Below are 17233 nucleotides of genomic sequence, written 5' to 3' on the forward strand. Positions count from 1 at the left end.
GCCCCATGTGTAGTGTAGTGTGTAGTAGTGTATGGTGTGTAGTGTATATGTAATGTAGAGTAGTGCCTCCATAAAGCCCCATGTGTTTGCTTACCGACCATTCCCCTGTTAACGACGGGCTTGCTGTAGGGACTGTAAATATGAATGAATTGTTTTATTATGTTTTATTTTTATTATTTTATTACTTCCCTTCTACGTGACTTTACCGAAAGAACCAAGAAGATGAATCCCTGCAGTCACGAAAGCTTTAAATCGAAAAATGAATGAATGCATTGATTAACCATGTTCATTTTAATATTGTGTGTTTATAATGTTGTTGGTATCAATATCCATCGTTTTAATATTAACCCTTTACGGTGTGTCCCAATAAACTCGCTTAACGACCGGATCACTTAACGACTGGTTGCGTGGAACCAATTACTGTCAAGAGGGGTTCTATGAAAGTTATTTTAGCAGCGTGCTAATCGGAGGTGCGAAATGATTATTTGTCTTTTGTCGTTTGCTCCAGGATCCACAACGCCCTCAAAGGCATCCCCGACGACCGGGACGGGCTCTTCGACACAATCCAGCGCTCCAAGAACCACTACCAGAAGCGTGCCTACCAGTGCATCAAGTGCATGGTGGCCCTGTTGAGCTCCTGTCCTGTGGCCTTCCAGATCCTGCAGGTGATGGGCACCACGGCCGCCCGAGCACGGCCACTCACCCCCTCACCCCCTAGCACGTCCACTCACCCCCTAGCACGTCCACTCACCCCCTAGCACGGCCACTCACCCCCTCACCCCCTAGCACGGCCACTCACCCCCTCTCCCCCTAGCACGTCCACTCACCCCCTCACCCTCTAGCACGTCCACTCACCCCCTAGCACGTCCACTCACCCCCTAGCACGGCCACTCACCCCCTAGCACGTCCACTCACCCCCTAGCACGTCCACTCACCCCCTAGCACGGCCACTCACCCCCTCACCCCCTAGCACGGCCACTCACCCCCTCACCCCCTAGCACGTCCACTCACCCCCTCACCCTCTAGCACGTCCACTCACCCCCTAGCACGTCCACTCACCCCCTAGCACGGCCACTCACCCCCTAGCACGGCCACTCACCCCCTCACCCCCTAGCACGGCCACTCACCCCCCTCACCCCCTAGCACGTCCACTCACCCCCTCACCCTCTAGCACGTCCACTCACCCCCTAGCACGTCCACTCACCCCCTAGCACGGCCACTCACCCCCTCACCCCCTAGCACGGCCACTCACCCCCTCACCCCCTAGCACGTCCACTCACCCCCTCACCCTCTAGCACGTCCACTCACCCCCTCACCCTCTAGCACGTCCACTCACCCCCTAGCACGGCCACTCACCCCCTAGCACGGCCACTCACCCCCTCACCCCCTAGCACGGCCACTCACCCCCTCACCCCCTAGCACGTCCACTCACCCCCTCACCCTCTAGCACGTCCACTCATCCCCTAGCACGTCCACTCACCCCCTAGCACGGCCACTCACCCCCTCACCCCCTAGCACGGCCACTCACCCCCTCACCCCCTAGCACGTCCACTCACCCCCTCACCCTCTAGCACGTCCACTCACCCCCTCACCCTCTAGCACGTCCACTCACCCCCTAGCACGGCCACTCACCCCCTCACCCTCTAGCACGTCCACTCACCCCCTAGCACGGCCACTCACCCCCTCACCCCCTAGCACGGCCACTCACCCCCTAGCACGGCCCCTCACCCCCTCACCCTCTAGCACGTCCACTCACCCCCTAGCACGTCCACTCACCCCCTAGCACGGCCACTCACCCCCTCACCCCCTAGCACGGCCACTCACCCCCTAGCACGTCCACTCACCCCCGAGCACGGCCACTCACCCCCTCACCCCCTAGCACGTCCACTCACCCCCTAGCACGTCCACTCACCCTCTAGCACGTCCACTCACCCCCTAGCACGGCCACTCACCCCCTAGCACGTCCACTCACCCCCTAGCACGGCCACTCACCCCCTCACCCCCTAGCACGTCCACTCACCCCCTAGCACGTCCACTCACCCTCTAGCACGTCCACTCACCCCCTAGCACGGCCACTCACCCCCTAGCACGGCCACTCACCCCCTAGCACGGCCACTCACCCCCTAGCACGGCCACTCACCCCCTCACCCTCTAGCACGTCCACTCACCCCCTAGCACGTCCACTCACCCCCTAGCACGGCCACTCACCCCCTCACCCTCTAGCACGGCCACTCACCCCCTAGCACGGCCACTCACCCCCGAGCACGGCCACTCACCCCCTCACCCTCTAGCACGTCCACTCACCCCCTAGCACGGCCACTCACCCCCTCACCCCCTAGCACGTCCACTCACCCTCTAGCACGTCCACTCACCCCCTAGCACGTCCACTCACCCCCTAGCACGTCCACTCACCCCCTAGCACGGCCACTCACCCCCTCACCCCCTAGCACGTCCACTCACCCCCTAGCACGTCCACTCACCCTCTAGCACGTCCACTCACCCCCTAGCACGGCCACTCACCCCCTAGCACGGCCACTCACCCCCTAGCACGGCCACTCACCCCCTAGCACGGCCACTCACCCCCTCACCCTCTAGCACGTCCACTCACCCCCTAGCACGTCCACTCACCCCCTAGCACGGCCACTCACCCCCTCACCCTCTAGCACGGCCACTCACCCCCTAGCACGGCCACTCACCCCCGAGCACGGCCACTCACCCCCTCACCCTCTAGCACGTCCACTCACCCCCTAGCACGGCCACTCACCCCCTAGCACATCCACTCACCCTCTAGCACGGCCACTCACCCCCGAGCACGGCCACTCACCCCCTCACCCTCTAGCACGTCCACTCACCCCCTAGCACGGCCACTCACCCCCTAGCACGGCCACTCACCCCCTAGCACGGCCACTCACCCTCTAGCACGTCCACTCACCCCCTCACCCCCTAGCACGTCCACTCACCCCCTAGCACGGCCACTCACCCTCTAGCACGTCCACTCACCCCCTAGCACGTCCACTCACCCCCTAGCACGTCCACTCACCCCTAGCACGTCCACTCACCCTCTAGCACGTCCACTCACCCTTTAGCACGTCCACTCACCCCCTAGCACGACCACTCACCCCCTAGCACGGCCACTCACCCCCTCACCCCCTCACCCCCTAGCACGTCCACTCACCCCCTAGCACGTCCACTCACCCCCTAGCACGACCACTCACCCCCTAGCACGGCCACTCACCCCCTCACCCCCTAGCACGTCCACTCACCCCCTAGCACGTCCACTCACCCTCTAGCACGTCCACTCACCCCCTAGCACGACCACTCACCCCCTAGCACGTCCACTCACCCCCTAGCACGGCCACTCACCCCCTAGAACGACCACTCACCCCCTAGCACGTCCACTCACACCACACCCCCCCCCTCCCACCGTGTGGCGCAGGCAAACGGGGACCTGAAGCGCAAGTGGGCGTACGCCGTGGAGTGGCTGGGCGACGAGCTGGAGCGCCGGCCGTACGCCACCAACCCCCAGTACAGCTACAACAACTGGAGCCCTCCCGTGCAGAGCAACGAGACCTCCAACGGATACTTCCTGGAGCGCTCGCACAGCGCACGCCTCACCCTGGCCAAGGCCTGCGAGCTGTGCCCCGAAGAAGTGAGCTGCCTACCAGCGCCAGCGACGCCCGCTGGCACCTACTGCCCACCGCTGGCGCTGCCCACCGCTCATGCTGCCCACCCACCACACTGGCGCTGCCCACCCACCACACTGGCGCTGCCCACCCACCACACTGGCGCTGCCCACTGCTAGCGCCTCCCACTTACACCCCCCCCCCCCCCCCACGCCGGTTTTTGTTGGTTGGGCGGCGAAGGGGGCCGGCCTGTGTCACATCCCCTACTCGGAGTGCTGCTCTCCCTCTGTGCAGTTACAGGGTCAGGGTTCGACTCGGGGTCAGGGTTCGACTCGGTCAGGGTTGGACTCGGGGTCAGGGTTGGACTCGGGGTCAGGGTTGGACTCGGGGTCAGGGTTGGACTCGGGGTCAGGGTTCGACTCGGGGTCAGGGTTGGACTCGGGGGGTCAGGGTTGGACTCGGGGGGTCAGGGTTGGACTCGGGGGGTCAGGGTTGGACTCGGGGGGTCAGGGTTGGACTCTGGGTCAGGGTTGGACACGGGGTCAGGGTTCGACTCGGGGTCAGGGTTCGACTCGGGGTCAGGGTTCGACTCGGGGTCAGGGTTCGACTCAGGGGGTCAGGGTTCGACTCGGGGTCAGGCTTAGACTCGGGGGGTCAGGCTTAGACTCGGGGGGTCAGGCTTAGACTCTGTGCGTGACGCTGTGCCCCCCCCCCCCCCCGTCTGCGTGTGAGTGTGCACAGGAGGCTGAGGAGCAGGAGACGGCCGAGGACCACGACTCCTCCCCTCCAGAGGAGGCCCCCCTCTACCCCGCCGGCACGGCCCCCCACTACCAGGTGACTCATTCGTGTGTGTGTGTGTGTGTGCATGTGTGTGCGTGTGCGTGTGTGTGCGTGTGTGCGCGTGCGTGTGTGCGCGTGCGTGTGCGTGCGTGTGCGTGCGTGCGTGTGTGTGTGTGCGTGTGTGCGCGTGCGTGTGTGCGCGTGCGTGCGTGTGTGTGCGTGCGTGTGCGTGCGTGTGCGTGCGTGTGTGCGCGTGCGTGTGTGTGTGCGTGTGCGTGCGTGTGCGTGCGTGTGCGTGCGTGTGTGCGTGTGTGCGCGTGTGTGCGTGTGCATGGTCCTGGCCACCCACCTCTTCGTGTGCTCGTTACGGCCTTCATAGGTGCTCGCTAACAGCACTTGGCCCGGAAACTTGTTAAGGCTACACAGGGTGGGGGGGGGGGGACCCTTTGTCTTTGTGCGACTACGTTCCATGTGTTGTCGGAAGTTCATTGCCTCGTGGTGCCCATTCTCTACCGACAGAACAACCAGGTGCAGGGTGGCGGTGGTAGCGGCGGCGGCGGCGGTGGTAGCGGTGGTAGCGGTGGTGGTGGTAGCGGTGGTGGTGGTGGTGCTCCCACTCCCTACACCGGCCCCGCCGCCAACCACATGAACAACCCCCGTGCCGCCCAGCAGCCGCCGCCGTCGCCCCAACAGCAGCCACCCGCGTCCACCCCCACCCCCACCGGCACCGGCACCGGCACCGGCACCGCCCCGACGCCACACTCACCACCGCCGCCGCCGCCACCGCCGCAGCAGCAGCAGCAACCGCAAACGTCGTCCCAGCAACCGCAACAACCGTCACAGCAGCAGCAACCGGCACAACAGCAACAACAACCGGCGCAGCAGCAGCAGCAGCAGCAACCGCAGCAACCGCAGCAGCAGCAGCAGCAGCAGCGAGCGGCGGTGACGACGACGACAACGACGACGGTGACGGGGCAGGAAGACTGGGAGGCCGAGGAGGACAGTTCCACGCAGCGGCACAAGGACTAGGCGACGCGGTGCAGCCCGGCAGGACGGCCCCCGCTCGCACCGTTCACTCGCTCGCCCGCCCGCTCGCCCACTCGCCCGCTCGTCCGCTCGCTCGCCCGCTCGGATCGTTTGCGCAGGGTGAACCCACTGCAGCGCTCCGCCCCCCCCCCACCCACTCTGCCTGCCGCTCGCCGTGTCCCACCCCGCGTGTTGGTTTTGTTGTTGGGCGGCTTATCGGCAACGGCGGCAGAGGCAGGCAGCCGTGTGATTGGCTGCCTCCCCATCCCCCCCCCCCCCCCACCCCAGTTGCGGGTTACGTGACCGCGATCGCCGACCAATCGTTGGGTGGTTTTTCGGTGGCGGTGGTCGCAGCCCAGTTTTTTTCGCGCTTGAAATCGACCGGAGGAGGTGGTGGTTGCATGGTGGTAACCCCCCTCCCTCTACCCCCCCCCCCACTCCCCTGCCCCCCCACTCCCCGGCCCCCCACTCCCCTGCCCCCCCACTCCCCTGCCCCCCCACTCCCTGGCCCCCCCACTCCCCTGCCCCCCGCTCTCCCCCCACGGCACGGCGTGTGTGTGGTGGCGGGAGGGACGACGTTTGGCTGGGAAGTTTTGGTTGTGTGTTTGGGTGTGTGGGTGGGTGGGTGGGGTGTGTTGCTCGGGGGGGGGGGGGCGGCATGATTTTGTGGGGGGGGGGGGGTGGCGACTCCGCTAACGTCAGGAGATGAGCGGAGAGACGGTGGATTCCAACGCTCTCTCGCTCTCTCTCACGTCGTCACCGTCGTTGTTTATAATTTGCCGTTTGATTTTTTGTCGTAATCGCCGTTGATCCCCCCTCCTCCTCCTCCCCCCTCTCCAACCACCACCACCACCACCACCACGGCCGTCCTCCACCTTCCCCACCGTGCTGGCTGGGTGGTGATTCTCTGTGTACAGCGTTCCCCCCCCCCCCCCCCCGTGTGCCGGATGTATATAGTGTACCCTACGTTCGCGTGCTTGGCTCGCCACCCCCCCCCCCCGATCGTTCCGTCACCCACACCACCCACACCACCCACACCACCCACCCCCGCCTCCCCGAAATGAATCTCCATCACCGGAGACCTCAACCTCGTATCCGCTCCCCGCCAAACTCCATCTCCTCCTCAAGGTCCTTGCCTCCATCCGTCTCTCCCGAGTCGTGCCCCCCCCCCCCCCCCCCCCCCCAGACGATGCACCGCCACAGTCCGCCACTCGCTCCCCTCCCGCTGTGTCTCCCAGAGTTCGCGAACGCGCGACGCTGTCAGATCGGCGGTGTTTACTGCAGTTACATGTCACCTGGGCGGGCGGACGGACAGACGCGTGGATGGGTCGGGTTGGCGAGTAGGCGGGCGGGTGGGTGGGCGGGGTGGAGAGAGAGGGGGGGGGACACGCTCGTGGCCAGGCAGGGAAACCCAAGACGATCGGCAGCCGTAGAGACGCACGGACAGAGAGAGAGAGGCGCGAGGGTTGAGGCGTGGGCGGCTCTGAGCGAGCCGTGGCCCTTGAGGGAGTTGTGGGGCGAGGGTGAAGCAGGCGACATGGAGGGGGGTCACGGTGAGATGGGTGAGGAAGACGTGGGGGGTGGGGCGAGAGCAGACAGGGTGAGTGGACAGGGTGAGAGCGGACAGGGTGAGGCGCTGCGACACGAACCCCGCGGAGACCCGACTTCGATTCCCGCTCACCGCCACCAGCACCGGTGACGGCGATTGCCCGAATCGGTGCAGGCCCTCCCCTAGGTCGACTCGGCCTCAAAAAACGAGTACCTGTGCGCGGTGTGTAGTCAACATCGCTAGCACTGGGGAGACAAAGGCGGCCGGGCGTGGTGCTGGCCACCCCCACCCCCTCGTGTGCCACAGTGCCGGTAGCCTTCACAAGAGCTCGCAAACAGCGCTTGCCCCTACAGTCTGTTACAGGCTGCGGGGCGGGGGGGGGGGGGGTCTTCGAGGGAGCTTGAGGTTTAGTTGAAGATAAGGGGGGTGCGGGTGCGGGTCCAAGATGGGCTGAGAAGGAAGGGGGGGGGGTGAGAGACACTCGATGGAGCCGGGGCGAGGTGGAGGTCGGGGCGTGTGAGATGTGGAGCCAGTGGGGTGAGCGGGGTCCGATGGCGCCCTGGAGGAGGCGGGGAGGGTGAGGAGGCAGGGAGGGTGAGGAGATTGTGGGGGGCAGCGCTCATGGTGATGCAGGTTTGGGGGGGCGGCTGCTCGGCCAATAAAAATGCGTTGCATGATTTTTTCGGGAAAAAAAAAATGCGGAGGCATTTTAAGTAAGTAAAAAAAAAAAGTGCGCTTATTAATTATAATTACTATCGATATTATCGTTATTATTATTACCGTGTTGGTGTGGGGGAGCGGGGGGGGGGAGGCAACCGAGCGACGCGGGCGCCACGACGTGAGCGGAGTCGCGGCAAGCAGCAAACTCCGGCAACAACAACAACAACCACCACCACCACCACAGCGCCAACAACAACACCACCACCACCATCACCACCGCCAGCCAGCCAGCCACGCACCACCGCGTCTCGTATGTTTGCACATATTATGCCGAGAGAGTTAATATTTCGTTTGGCGTATTGGCCGCATAAAAAAAAGAGACATGTTTTGAGACCGAGGGGTAAAAAAAAAAGAAAAAAAAGAGTGATTTCAACGCTCGCGTGTCGTTCTGCCCCCCTCCTTCGTGACTGCCCCCCCCCCCCCCCACTGCCACATCCGAGTCGGCCACCACCACCACCACCAGCAGCACCCTTCACAACGGGGCTCTCCAACAACACACACGGCCACGATCGAGTCGTCGTCGTTGTCGTCGTAATGACGAGGCTCGATCATCACAACACTCGCTACTTTACGGGACGTCTGGTAAACGCATGGCCAGGCCGCAACGTGCACAACGTTCCCTGGCACGTGACGGTGGCGGTGACGGTGACGGCTGCTGCTGCTGCAAGATGCGCCGCCGTGTCCGTGCAGTGCTCGCTAAGCTGCCGAACAAAAACATTTCGTGGTCGCACTCGTTGCACACGCTAAAGTTATTGCCACAAACGCACCACAAATACGTCGCGGAATTCGTCGCGGAGCAGAAACCTTCATCACGCCACTCCGGTGGTCATCACGACGGCTTTTGGCTCACCGGTGAACAAAAACGGGCACCGCAGATGCGCTTCTGCGGCCGTCTGGAACGCTCTTCCGATGTTAGGAAGCCTGTGGAGCGATGCACTTTACAATAATTTAGATTGAAAACGTATTTATTTAGAACAAATTTTCGTTTAGTTTGTCCTTCCATCGCACCTCCGATTAGCAGGGTTGACTACGTACGGTGCGAAAGAAGTTCAACATCCGTTAAGTCTGTTTTCCATCGGTGGTCACCAACACACTTTGGCTGATCACCAATCGGACATCCATCCCTGTGTGCCAGGCACGAGGTTGTAGGACTTGCATGAGATCTGGTTTAAACTGAAAACTACCTTTTATTTGACAGCTATGTAACTTTTTTCAGAAGCTAACCTGACGATTACAATCGATAGCGCAACGAAGTGGCTTGTCTTTTGGAAATGTATAGCAGCCAAATACTTTAAACGTATTCATCGTGGTCACCAACACGCTCCAGCTGATCATTCGAATCTCCATCACGTGTACCAGGCACACGATTGAACTAATTATGGTCCTTACTGATGGAAAGCCTCGGTAACCTCGAAGATTGCAACACGCAAGCGTGGTTTGCACGGAATGAAATGCTGCTTAATCCAGGGGGGAAATCGGAGTTTCTGCCGCTTGGCACTCGGGATCAGGCGAACAGATTTGTGGGAGGGTCGCGTGTGGCAGCCGCGGACTCCCTCGGGGTTCCGTTTTCTCCTAAAGAGCCTCGGCACCATTCTCGACCAGAATTCGTTTGAGCACCACCTGCAACAAATAGTCAGGTCCTGCAATTCCCATATCGTGGCTCTCTAACACATTTGACCACTTGGGTCGGGACGGCCAACACTGCGTTGCCAATCGACGAGGATCGATTATCGCAACACTCGCTACTTTACACGACGTCTGGAGAGCACGTTACCCATCCGCAGCGTGCACCACGTTCTCTCCGGCACGGGGGGGCGACGGCCGCTGCGAGACCCGACTCCGCTTTGGATGCCGGTTGCCGGACGAACAGTTGAGATGGAACAGATGGAGATTAGTCCACACACTCTGCTGTAAGAGGGAGAGATGGAACAGATGGAGATTAGTCCACACACTGCTGTAGGAGGGAGAGATGGAACAGATGGAGATTAGTCCACACACACTGCTGTAGGAGGGAGAGATGGAACAGATGGAGATTAGTCCACACTCTGCTGTAGGAGGGAGAGATGGAACAGATGGAGATTAGTCCACACACTCTGCTGTAGGAGGGAGAGATGGAACAGATGGAGATTAGTCCACACACACTGCTGTAGGAGGGAGAGATGGAACAGATGGAGATTAGTCCACACACTCTGCTGTAGGAGGGAGAGATGGAACAGATGGAGATTAGTCCACACACTCTGCTGTAGGAGGGAGAGATGGAACAGATGGAGATTAGTCCACACACTCTGCTGTAGGAGGGAGAGATGGAACAGATGGAGATTAGTCCACACTCTGCTGTAGGAGGGAGAGATGGAACAGATGGAGATTAGTCCACACTCTGCTGTAGGACGGAGATGGAACAGATGGAGATTAGTCCACACTTCTGTAAGAGGAAGTGAGATGGAACAGATGGCGATTAGTCCACACTGCTGTCGCAGGGAGTGAGATGGAACAGATGGAGATTAGTCCACACACTCTGCTGTAGGAGGGAGAGATGGAACAGATGGAGATTAGTCCACACACTCTTCTGTAAGAGGAAGTGAGATGGAACAGATGGCGATTAGTCCACACTGCTGTCGCAGGGAGTGAGATGGAACAGATGGAGATTAGTCCACACTCTGCTGCTGTAGGAGGGAGTGAGATGGAACAGATGGAGATTAGTCCACACACTCTGCTGTAGGAGGGAGGGAGATGGAACAGATGGCGATTAGTCCACACTGCTGTCGCAGGGAGTGAGATGGAACAGATGGAGATTAGTCCACACTCTCTGCTGCTGTCGCAGGGAGTGAGATGGAACAGATGGAGATTAGTCCACACTGCTGTCGCAGGGAGTGAGATGGAACAGATGGAGATTAGTCCACCGTCTTCAGGGAGCCGGTGGAGTGTTGTGCTGCCCAGGTGAGGGGGGAACGGCGGCCCTTGGCGGAGGAGTCTAAGAACCTCTCCTGCGCGCGACGGTGGCGAGCGGGAGCTCAGCGGGTGGATGGGTGCCGAGTGATGCGAGGGGCTGGCCCCTTCCGTGTTAGTGGAGCAGGTGCCGAGTTCTTGAACCAACCTCGAGGTCTGCAGGTTGATCTCCGTTCCCACCCTCGCCGATGGCCATGGGTTTTGGTGGATGAACGACGTGGTGAGGTCGCGGCTACAGGGGGGTCGAGGTTTCTCCGCAGGGTTGCCGGGGCTCGCCACTCCCCGCGAGCGGGCGAGGAGCTCGGTCATATCCGGGAGAGCCGCAGAGTGGAGCCGGCGCTCCTCCAGGTGGAGAGGAGCCCGTTGAGGTGCTTCGAGAACCTGGCGAGGAGGCCCCCCCCCCCCCGGGAGACTCCCCCTGGAACTCTAGCGGCACGGCCCACTGGGGCCACTGGGCCAAGGCCCTGTGGGCCGGCCCAGGACACTGGCGGGTCGATGTCTCTCGGCTGGCCTTGGGACACCACCCTGGGGACACCACCCTGGGGTCACCACCCTGGGGACAGACACCCTGGGGACACCACCCTGGAGACACCACCCTGGGGACACCACCCTGGAGACACCACCCTGGGGACACCACCCTGGGGACACCACCCTGGGGACACCACCCTGGGGACAGACACCCTGGGGACACCACCCTGGGGACACCACCCTGGGGACACCACCCTGGGGACACCACCCTGGGGACACCACCCTGGGGACACCACCCTGGGGACACCACCCTGGGGACACCACCCTGGGGACACCACCCTGGGGACACCACCCTGGGGACACCACCCTGGGGACACCACCCTGGGGACACCACCCTGGGGACACCACCCTGGGGACACCACCCTGGGGACACCACCCTGGGGACAGACACCCTGGAGACACCACCCTGGGGACACCACCCTGGGGACACCACCCTGGGGACACCACCCTGGGGACACCACCCTGGGGACAGACATCCTGGGGGCACCACCCTGGGGACAGACACCCTGGGGACACCACCCTGGGGACACCACCCTGGGGACACCACCCTGGGGACACCACCCTGGGGACACCACCATGGGGACACCACCATGGGGACACCACCCTGGGGACACCACCCTGGGGACACCACCCTGGGGACAGACACCCTGGGGACAGACACCCTGGAGACACCACCCTGGGGACACCACCATGGGGACACCACCCTGGGGACACCACCCTGGGGACACCACCCTGGGGACAGACACCCTGGGGACACCCACCCTGGGGACACCCACCCTGGAGACACCACCCTGGGGACACCACCCTGGGGACACCACCCTGGGGACAGACACCCTGGGGACACCACCCTGGGAAGACCACCCTGGGAAGACCACCCTGGGGACACCACCCTGGGGACACCACCCTGGGGACACCACCCTGGGGACACCACCCTGGGGACACCACCCTGGGGACACCACCCTGGGGACACCACCCTGGGGACACCACCCTGGGGACACCACCCTGGGGACACCACCCTGGGGACACCACCCTGGAGACACCACCCTGGAGACACCACCCTGGGGACACCACCCTGGGGACACCACCCTGGGGACAGACACCCTGGGGACACCACCCTGGGGACACCACCATGGGGACACCACCCTGGGGACACCACCCTGGGGACACCACCCTGGGGACAGACACCCTGGGGACAGACACCCTGGAGACACCACCCTGGGGACACCACCCTGGGGACACCACCCTGGGGACACCACCCTGGGGACACCACCCTGGGGACAGACACCCTGGGGACACCCACCCTGGGGACACCACCCTGGGGACACCACCCTGGAGACACCACCCTGGGGACACCACCCTGGGGACACCACCCTGGGGACACCACCCTGGGGACACCACCCTGGGGACACCACCCTGGGAAGACCACCCTGGAGACACCACCCTGGGGACACCACCATGGGGACACCACCCTGGGGACACCACCCTGGGGACACCACCCTGGGGACACCACCCTGGGGACAGACACCCTGGGGACAGACACCCTGGAGACACCACCCTGGGGACACCACCATGGGGACACCACCCTGGGGACACCACCCTGGGGACAGACACCCTGGGGACACCACCCTGGAGACACCACCCTGGGGACACCACCCTGGGGACACCACCCTGGAGACACCACCCTGGGGACACCACCCTGGGGTCACCACCCTGGGGACACCACCCTGGGGTCACCACCCTGGGGACACTACCCTGGAGACACCACCCTGGGGACACGCTGGGAATACCACCCTGGGAACATCCTGGGGACACCACCCTGGCAACCACCTGGGGACACGCTGGGAACATCCTGGGAACAACATCCTGGGAACAACACGCTGGGGACACCTTGGGGACACTGGGAACAGCACCCTGGGGACACGCTGGGAACACCCTGGGAACAGCACCCTGGGGACACGCTGGGAACCACCTGGCAACACCTTGGGGACACGCTGGGAACACCACCCTGGGAACAGCACCCTGGGGACACGCTGGGAACCACCTGGCAACACCTTGGGGACACGCTGGGAACACCCTGGGAACACCACCCTGGGAACAGCACCCTGGGGACACGCTGGGAACCACCTGGCAACACCTTGGGGACACGCTGGGAACACCCTGGGAACACCACCCTGGGAACAGCACCCTGGGGACACGCTGGGAACCACCTGGCAACACCTGGGGACACGCTGGGAACACCCTGGGAACAGCACCCTGGGGACACGCTGGGAACCACCTGGCAACACCTTGGGGACACGCTGGGAACACCCTGGGAACACCACCCTGGGAACAGCACCCTGGGGACACGCTGGGAACCACCTGGCAACACCTTGGGGACACGCTGGGAACACCCTGGGAACACCACCCTGGGAACAGCACCCTGGGGACACGCTGGGAACCACCTGGCAACACCTGGGGACACGCTGGGAACACCCTGGGAACAGCACCCTGGGGACACGCTGGGAACCACCTGGCAACACCTTGGGGACACGCTGGGAACACCCTGGGAACACCACCCTGGGAACAGCACCCTGGGGACACGCTGGGAACCACCTGGCAACACCTTGGGGACACGCTGGGAACACCCTGGGAACACCACCCTGGGGACACGCTGGGAACCACCTGGCAACACCTGGGGACACGCTGGGAACACCCTGGGAACAGCACCCTGGGGACACGCTGGGAACCACCTGGCAACACCTTGGGGACACGCTGGGAACACCCTGGGAACACCACCCTGGGAACAGCACCCTGGGGACACGCTGGGAACCACCTGGCAACACCTGGGGACACGCTTGAGACAGACACGCTGGGGCTTCCCCAGGAAGAGCTCGAGTCCGTCGCTAGGGAAGGAGAGGGTCTGGACCGCCCTACGCAGCACGCAGCACGCTGCTGCTGCTGCTGCGGCCATCGCCAGGACAAGCGGACTGAACGAGCTCTGCTCCAGTAGCGCCTTCTGCTGGGGCCCGGGGGATGAAGCCGCTCTCTCTCTGACGGTTGTGGATTCATCTTCTTGGTTCTTTCGGTAAAGTCACGTAGAAGGGAAGTAATACAATAATAACAATAAAACAATTCTCACGACGTTTCGGCCACAACGCAAGCAGCCGTCTTCAGGTGAAAAGCAGGTCTGTCGAGGCTTAAAGCGTCTGAATAAAACAGCACCATGCTTGGAAAGGTGAGAGACTCGATTAGCTGAGCCTTCTTATCACGGAGCTTGGTGTCGGCAGAGGCGCCATCCAAACTCTTTGGTTCTTTCGGTAAAGTCACGTCGGGAGAAGAAAAATAATCAAACAAAAAATTGTTCTAACCCACGTGACTTTACCGAAAGAACCCAAGAGTTTGGATTCCTGCAGTCACGAAAACTTCAACTCAAGATGAAAAATCAAACAAAAAAATTGTTCTACCCACGTGACTTTACCGAAAGAACCCAAGAGTTTGGATTCCTGCAGTCACGAAAGATTCAACTCAAGATGAAAAAGAATCAAACAAAAAATTGTTCTACCCACGTGACTTTACCGAAAGAACCCAAGAGTTTGGATTCCTGTAGTCACGAAAGATTCAACTCAAGATGAAAAATATCAAACAAAAAATTGTGCTACCCACGTGACTTTACCGAAAGAACCCAAGAGTTTGGATTCCTGCAGTCACGAAAGCAAGATTAAAAATCAAACAAAAAAATTGTTCTACCCACGTGACTTTACCGAAAGAACCCAAGAGTTTGGATTCCTGCAGTCACGAAAACTTCAACTCAAGATGAAAAATAATCAAACAAAAAAATTGTTCTACCCACGTGACTTTACCGAAAGAACCCAAGAGTTTGGATTCCTGCAGTCACGAAAGCTTCAACTCAAGATGAAAAATAATCAAACAAAAAAATTGTTCTACCCACGTGACTTTACCGAAAGAACCCAAGAGTTTGGATTCCTGCAGTCACGAAAACTTCAACTCAAGATGAAAAATCAAACAAAAAAATTGTTCTACCCACGTGACTTTACCGAAAGAACCCAAGAGTTTGGATTCCTGTAGTCACGAAAGCTTCAACTCAAGATGAAAAATATCAAACAAAAAATTGTGCTACCCACGTGACTTTACCGAAAGAACCCAAGAGTTTGGATTCCTGCAGTCACGAAAGATTCAACTCAAGATGAAAAAGAATCAAACAAAAAATTGTGCTACCCACGTGACTTTACCGAAAGAACCCAAGAGTTTGGATTCCTGCAGTCACGAAAGATTCAACTCAAGATGAAAAAGAATCAAACAAAAAATTGTGCTACCCACGTGACTTTACCGAAAGAACCCAAGAGTTTGGATTCCTGCAGTCACGAAAGATTCAACTCAAGATGAAAAATAATCAAACAAAAAATTGTGCTACCCACGTGACTTTACCGAAAGAACCCAAGAGTTTGGATTCCTGCAGTCACGAAAGATTAAACTCAAGATGAAAAAGAATCAAACAAAAAATTGTGCTACCCACGTGACTTTACCGAAAGAACCCAAGAGTTTGGATTCCTGCAGTCACGAAAGATTCAACTCAAGATGAAAAAGAATCAAACAAAAAATTGTGCTACCCACGTGACTTTACCGAAAGAACCCAAGAGTTTGGATTCCTGCAGTCACGAAAGATTCAACTCAAGATGAAAAATAATCAAACAAAAAATTGTGCTACCCACGTGACTTTACCGAAAGAACCCAAGAGTTTGGATTCCTGCAGTCACGAAAGATTCAACTCAAGATGAAAAATAATCAAACAAAAAATTGTGCTACCCACGTGACTTTACCGAAAGAACCCAAGAGTTTGGATTCCTGCAGTCACGAAAGCTTCAACTGAAGATGAGAGGCGCCATCCCTTGGCCGGTGACCCTCCACAGAAGATCTCCACTGGGGAAATGCGACCTTCAAAGTAGGGTGGTGGGGGGGGGGGTAAGATGGGCGAGCTGGAGGCTGGGCGATCCTCTGTCCAAGGAGCAGGGCCGCGGATGAAGGTCATTGTCGGGTCTAAACAGTGTACAGCCGTTTCAGTCGGGCAACAAAATAAAATAATAAAAGTCTATTTGTGTTTCTCTCTTGTGATGGAAATTTGTAGAATGAACGTTGAGATTTATAATTGGTCTGAAAACACGTTGTCCTGCGGAGGGAGCTGGTAGGAACGTTGTTGGGTTGCTCGGTCAATGGCCTGCAGGGTCAACGGCGGCGTGGTGTATTCCGCAAATATGCCCGACTGTGAGGGCGGGCACAAGCCGGCGTGAGTAGGTGAAACGTTGAGTTTTATAAGGGCACCACGGGGTGACCAGCCCCTCCCCACCCAGCCCCACCCCTCCCACCCTCCCCTCTCCACCCAGCCCCACCCCTCCCATTTTTGGATGCACGACGGACGGACACAATAAACCAGGTGGTTCCTACCAGTATAAGGTGGGGCACTGATAAGGCGTTGCCAGATATGCAATCCTTAAATTTCGACCTCGCCTGGTAAGCAGGAGGTCCATGGCTTTGATCCCGACCCTGACGCCTGCTGCTGCTGCTGTCGATTTGGAGTTTGCGTTTCTCCCTCTCGACCACCATCACCACGGTGGCTAGGAGATGTTAACTACCTCGCCTGGTCTACAGGAGGTCGTGGGTTCGATCCTGACCCTGACGACGCCTGCTGCTGCTGCTATGTGGAGTCTGCGTCTCTCTCATCATCATCATCACGGTGGCTAGGAGATGTTGACTACCTCGCCTGGTCTACAGGAGGTCGTGGGTTCGATCCTGACTCTGACGAAGCCTGCTGCTGCTGCTATGTGGAGTCTGCGTCTCTCTCATCATCATCATCACGGTGGCTCTGAGATGTTGACTACCTCGCCTGGTATACAGGAGGTCGTGGGTTCGATCCTGACTCTGACGAAGCCTGCTGCTGCTGCTATGTGGAGTCTGCGTCTCATCATCATCATCATCACGGTGGCTCTGAGATGTTGACTACCTCGCCTGGTCTACAGGAGGTCGTGGGTTCGATCCTGACTCTGACGAAGCCTGCTGCTATGTGGAG

General features: G+C 59.9%; 1 protein-coding gene across 6 annotated transcripts in view; it reads left to right on the forward strand.

Moving 5' to 3' along the window:
* USP9X (ubiquitin specific peptidase 9 X-linked) overlaps nucleotides 1–6045 on the forward strand; it is a 75883-nt gene extending 69838 nt beyond the window's left edge. For 5 of the 6 annotated variants that reach the window (XM_078882685.1, XM_078882687.1, XM_078882689.1 and 2 more), the window contains exons 43-46: nucleotides 509–665; nucleotides 3437–3649; nucleotides 4356–4457; nucleotides 4923–6045. In XM_078882685.1, coding sequence (XP_078738811.1) covers nucleotides 509–665; nucleotides 3437–3649; nucleotides 4356–4457; nucleotides 4923–5432 — 982 coding nt within the window. In that variant the 3' untranslated portion in view covers nucleotides 5433–6045. The remainder of the gene's footprint in view (nucleotides 1–508; nucleotides 666–3436; nucleotides 3650–4355; nucleotides 4458–4922) is intronic. The other variant, XM_078882691.1, reaches the window with a different exon arrangement.
* The last annotated feature ends 11188 nt before the right edge of the window (nucleotides 6046–17233 follow it).

This window comes from Lampetra fluviatilis, chromosome 66, assembly GCF_964198595.1.
Source record: "Lampetra fluviatilis chromosome 66, kcLamFluv1.1, whole genome shotgun sequence".
Lineage (NCBI taxonomy): Eukaryota > Metazoa > Chordata > Hyperoartia > Petromyzontiformes > Petromyzontidae > Lampetra > Lampetra fluviatilis.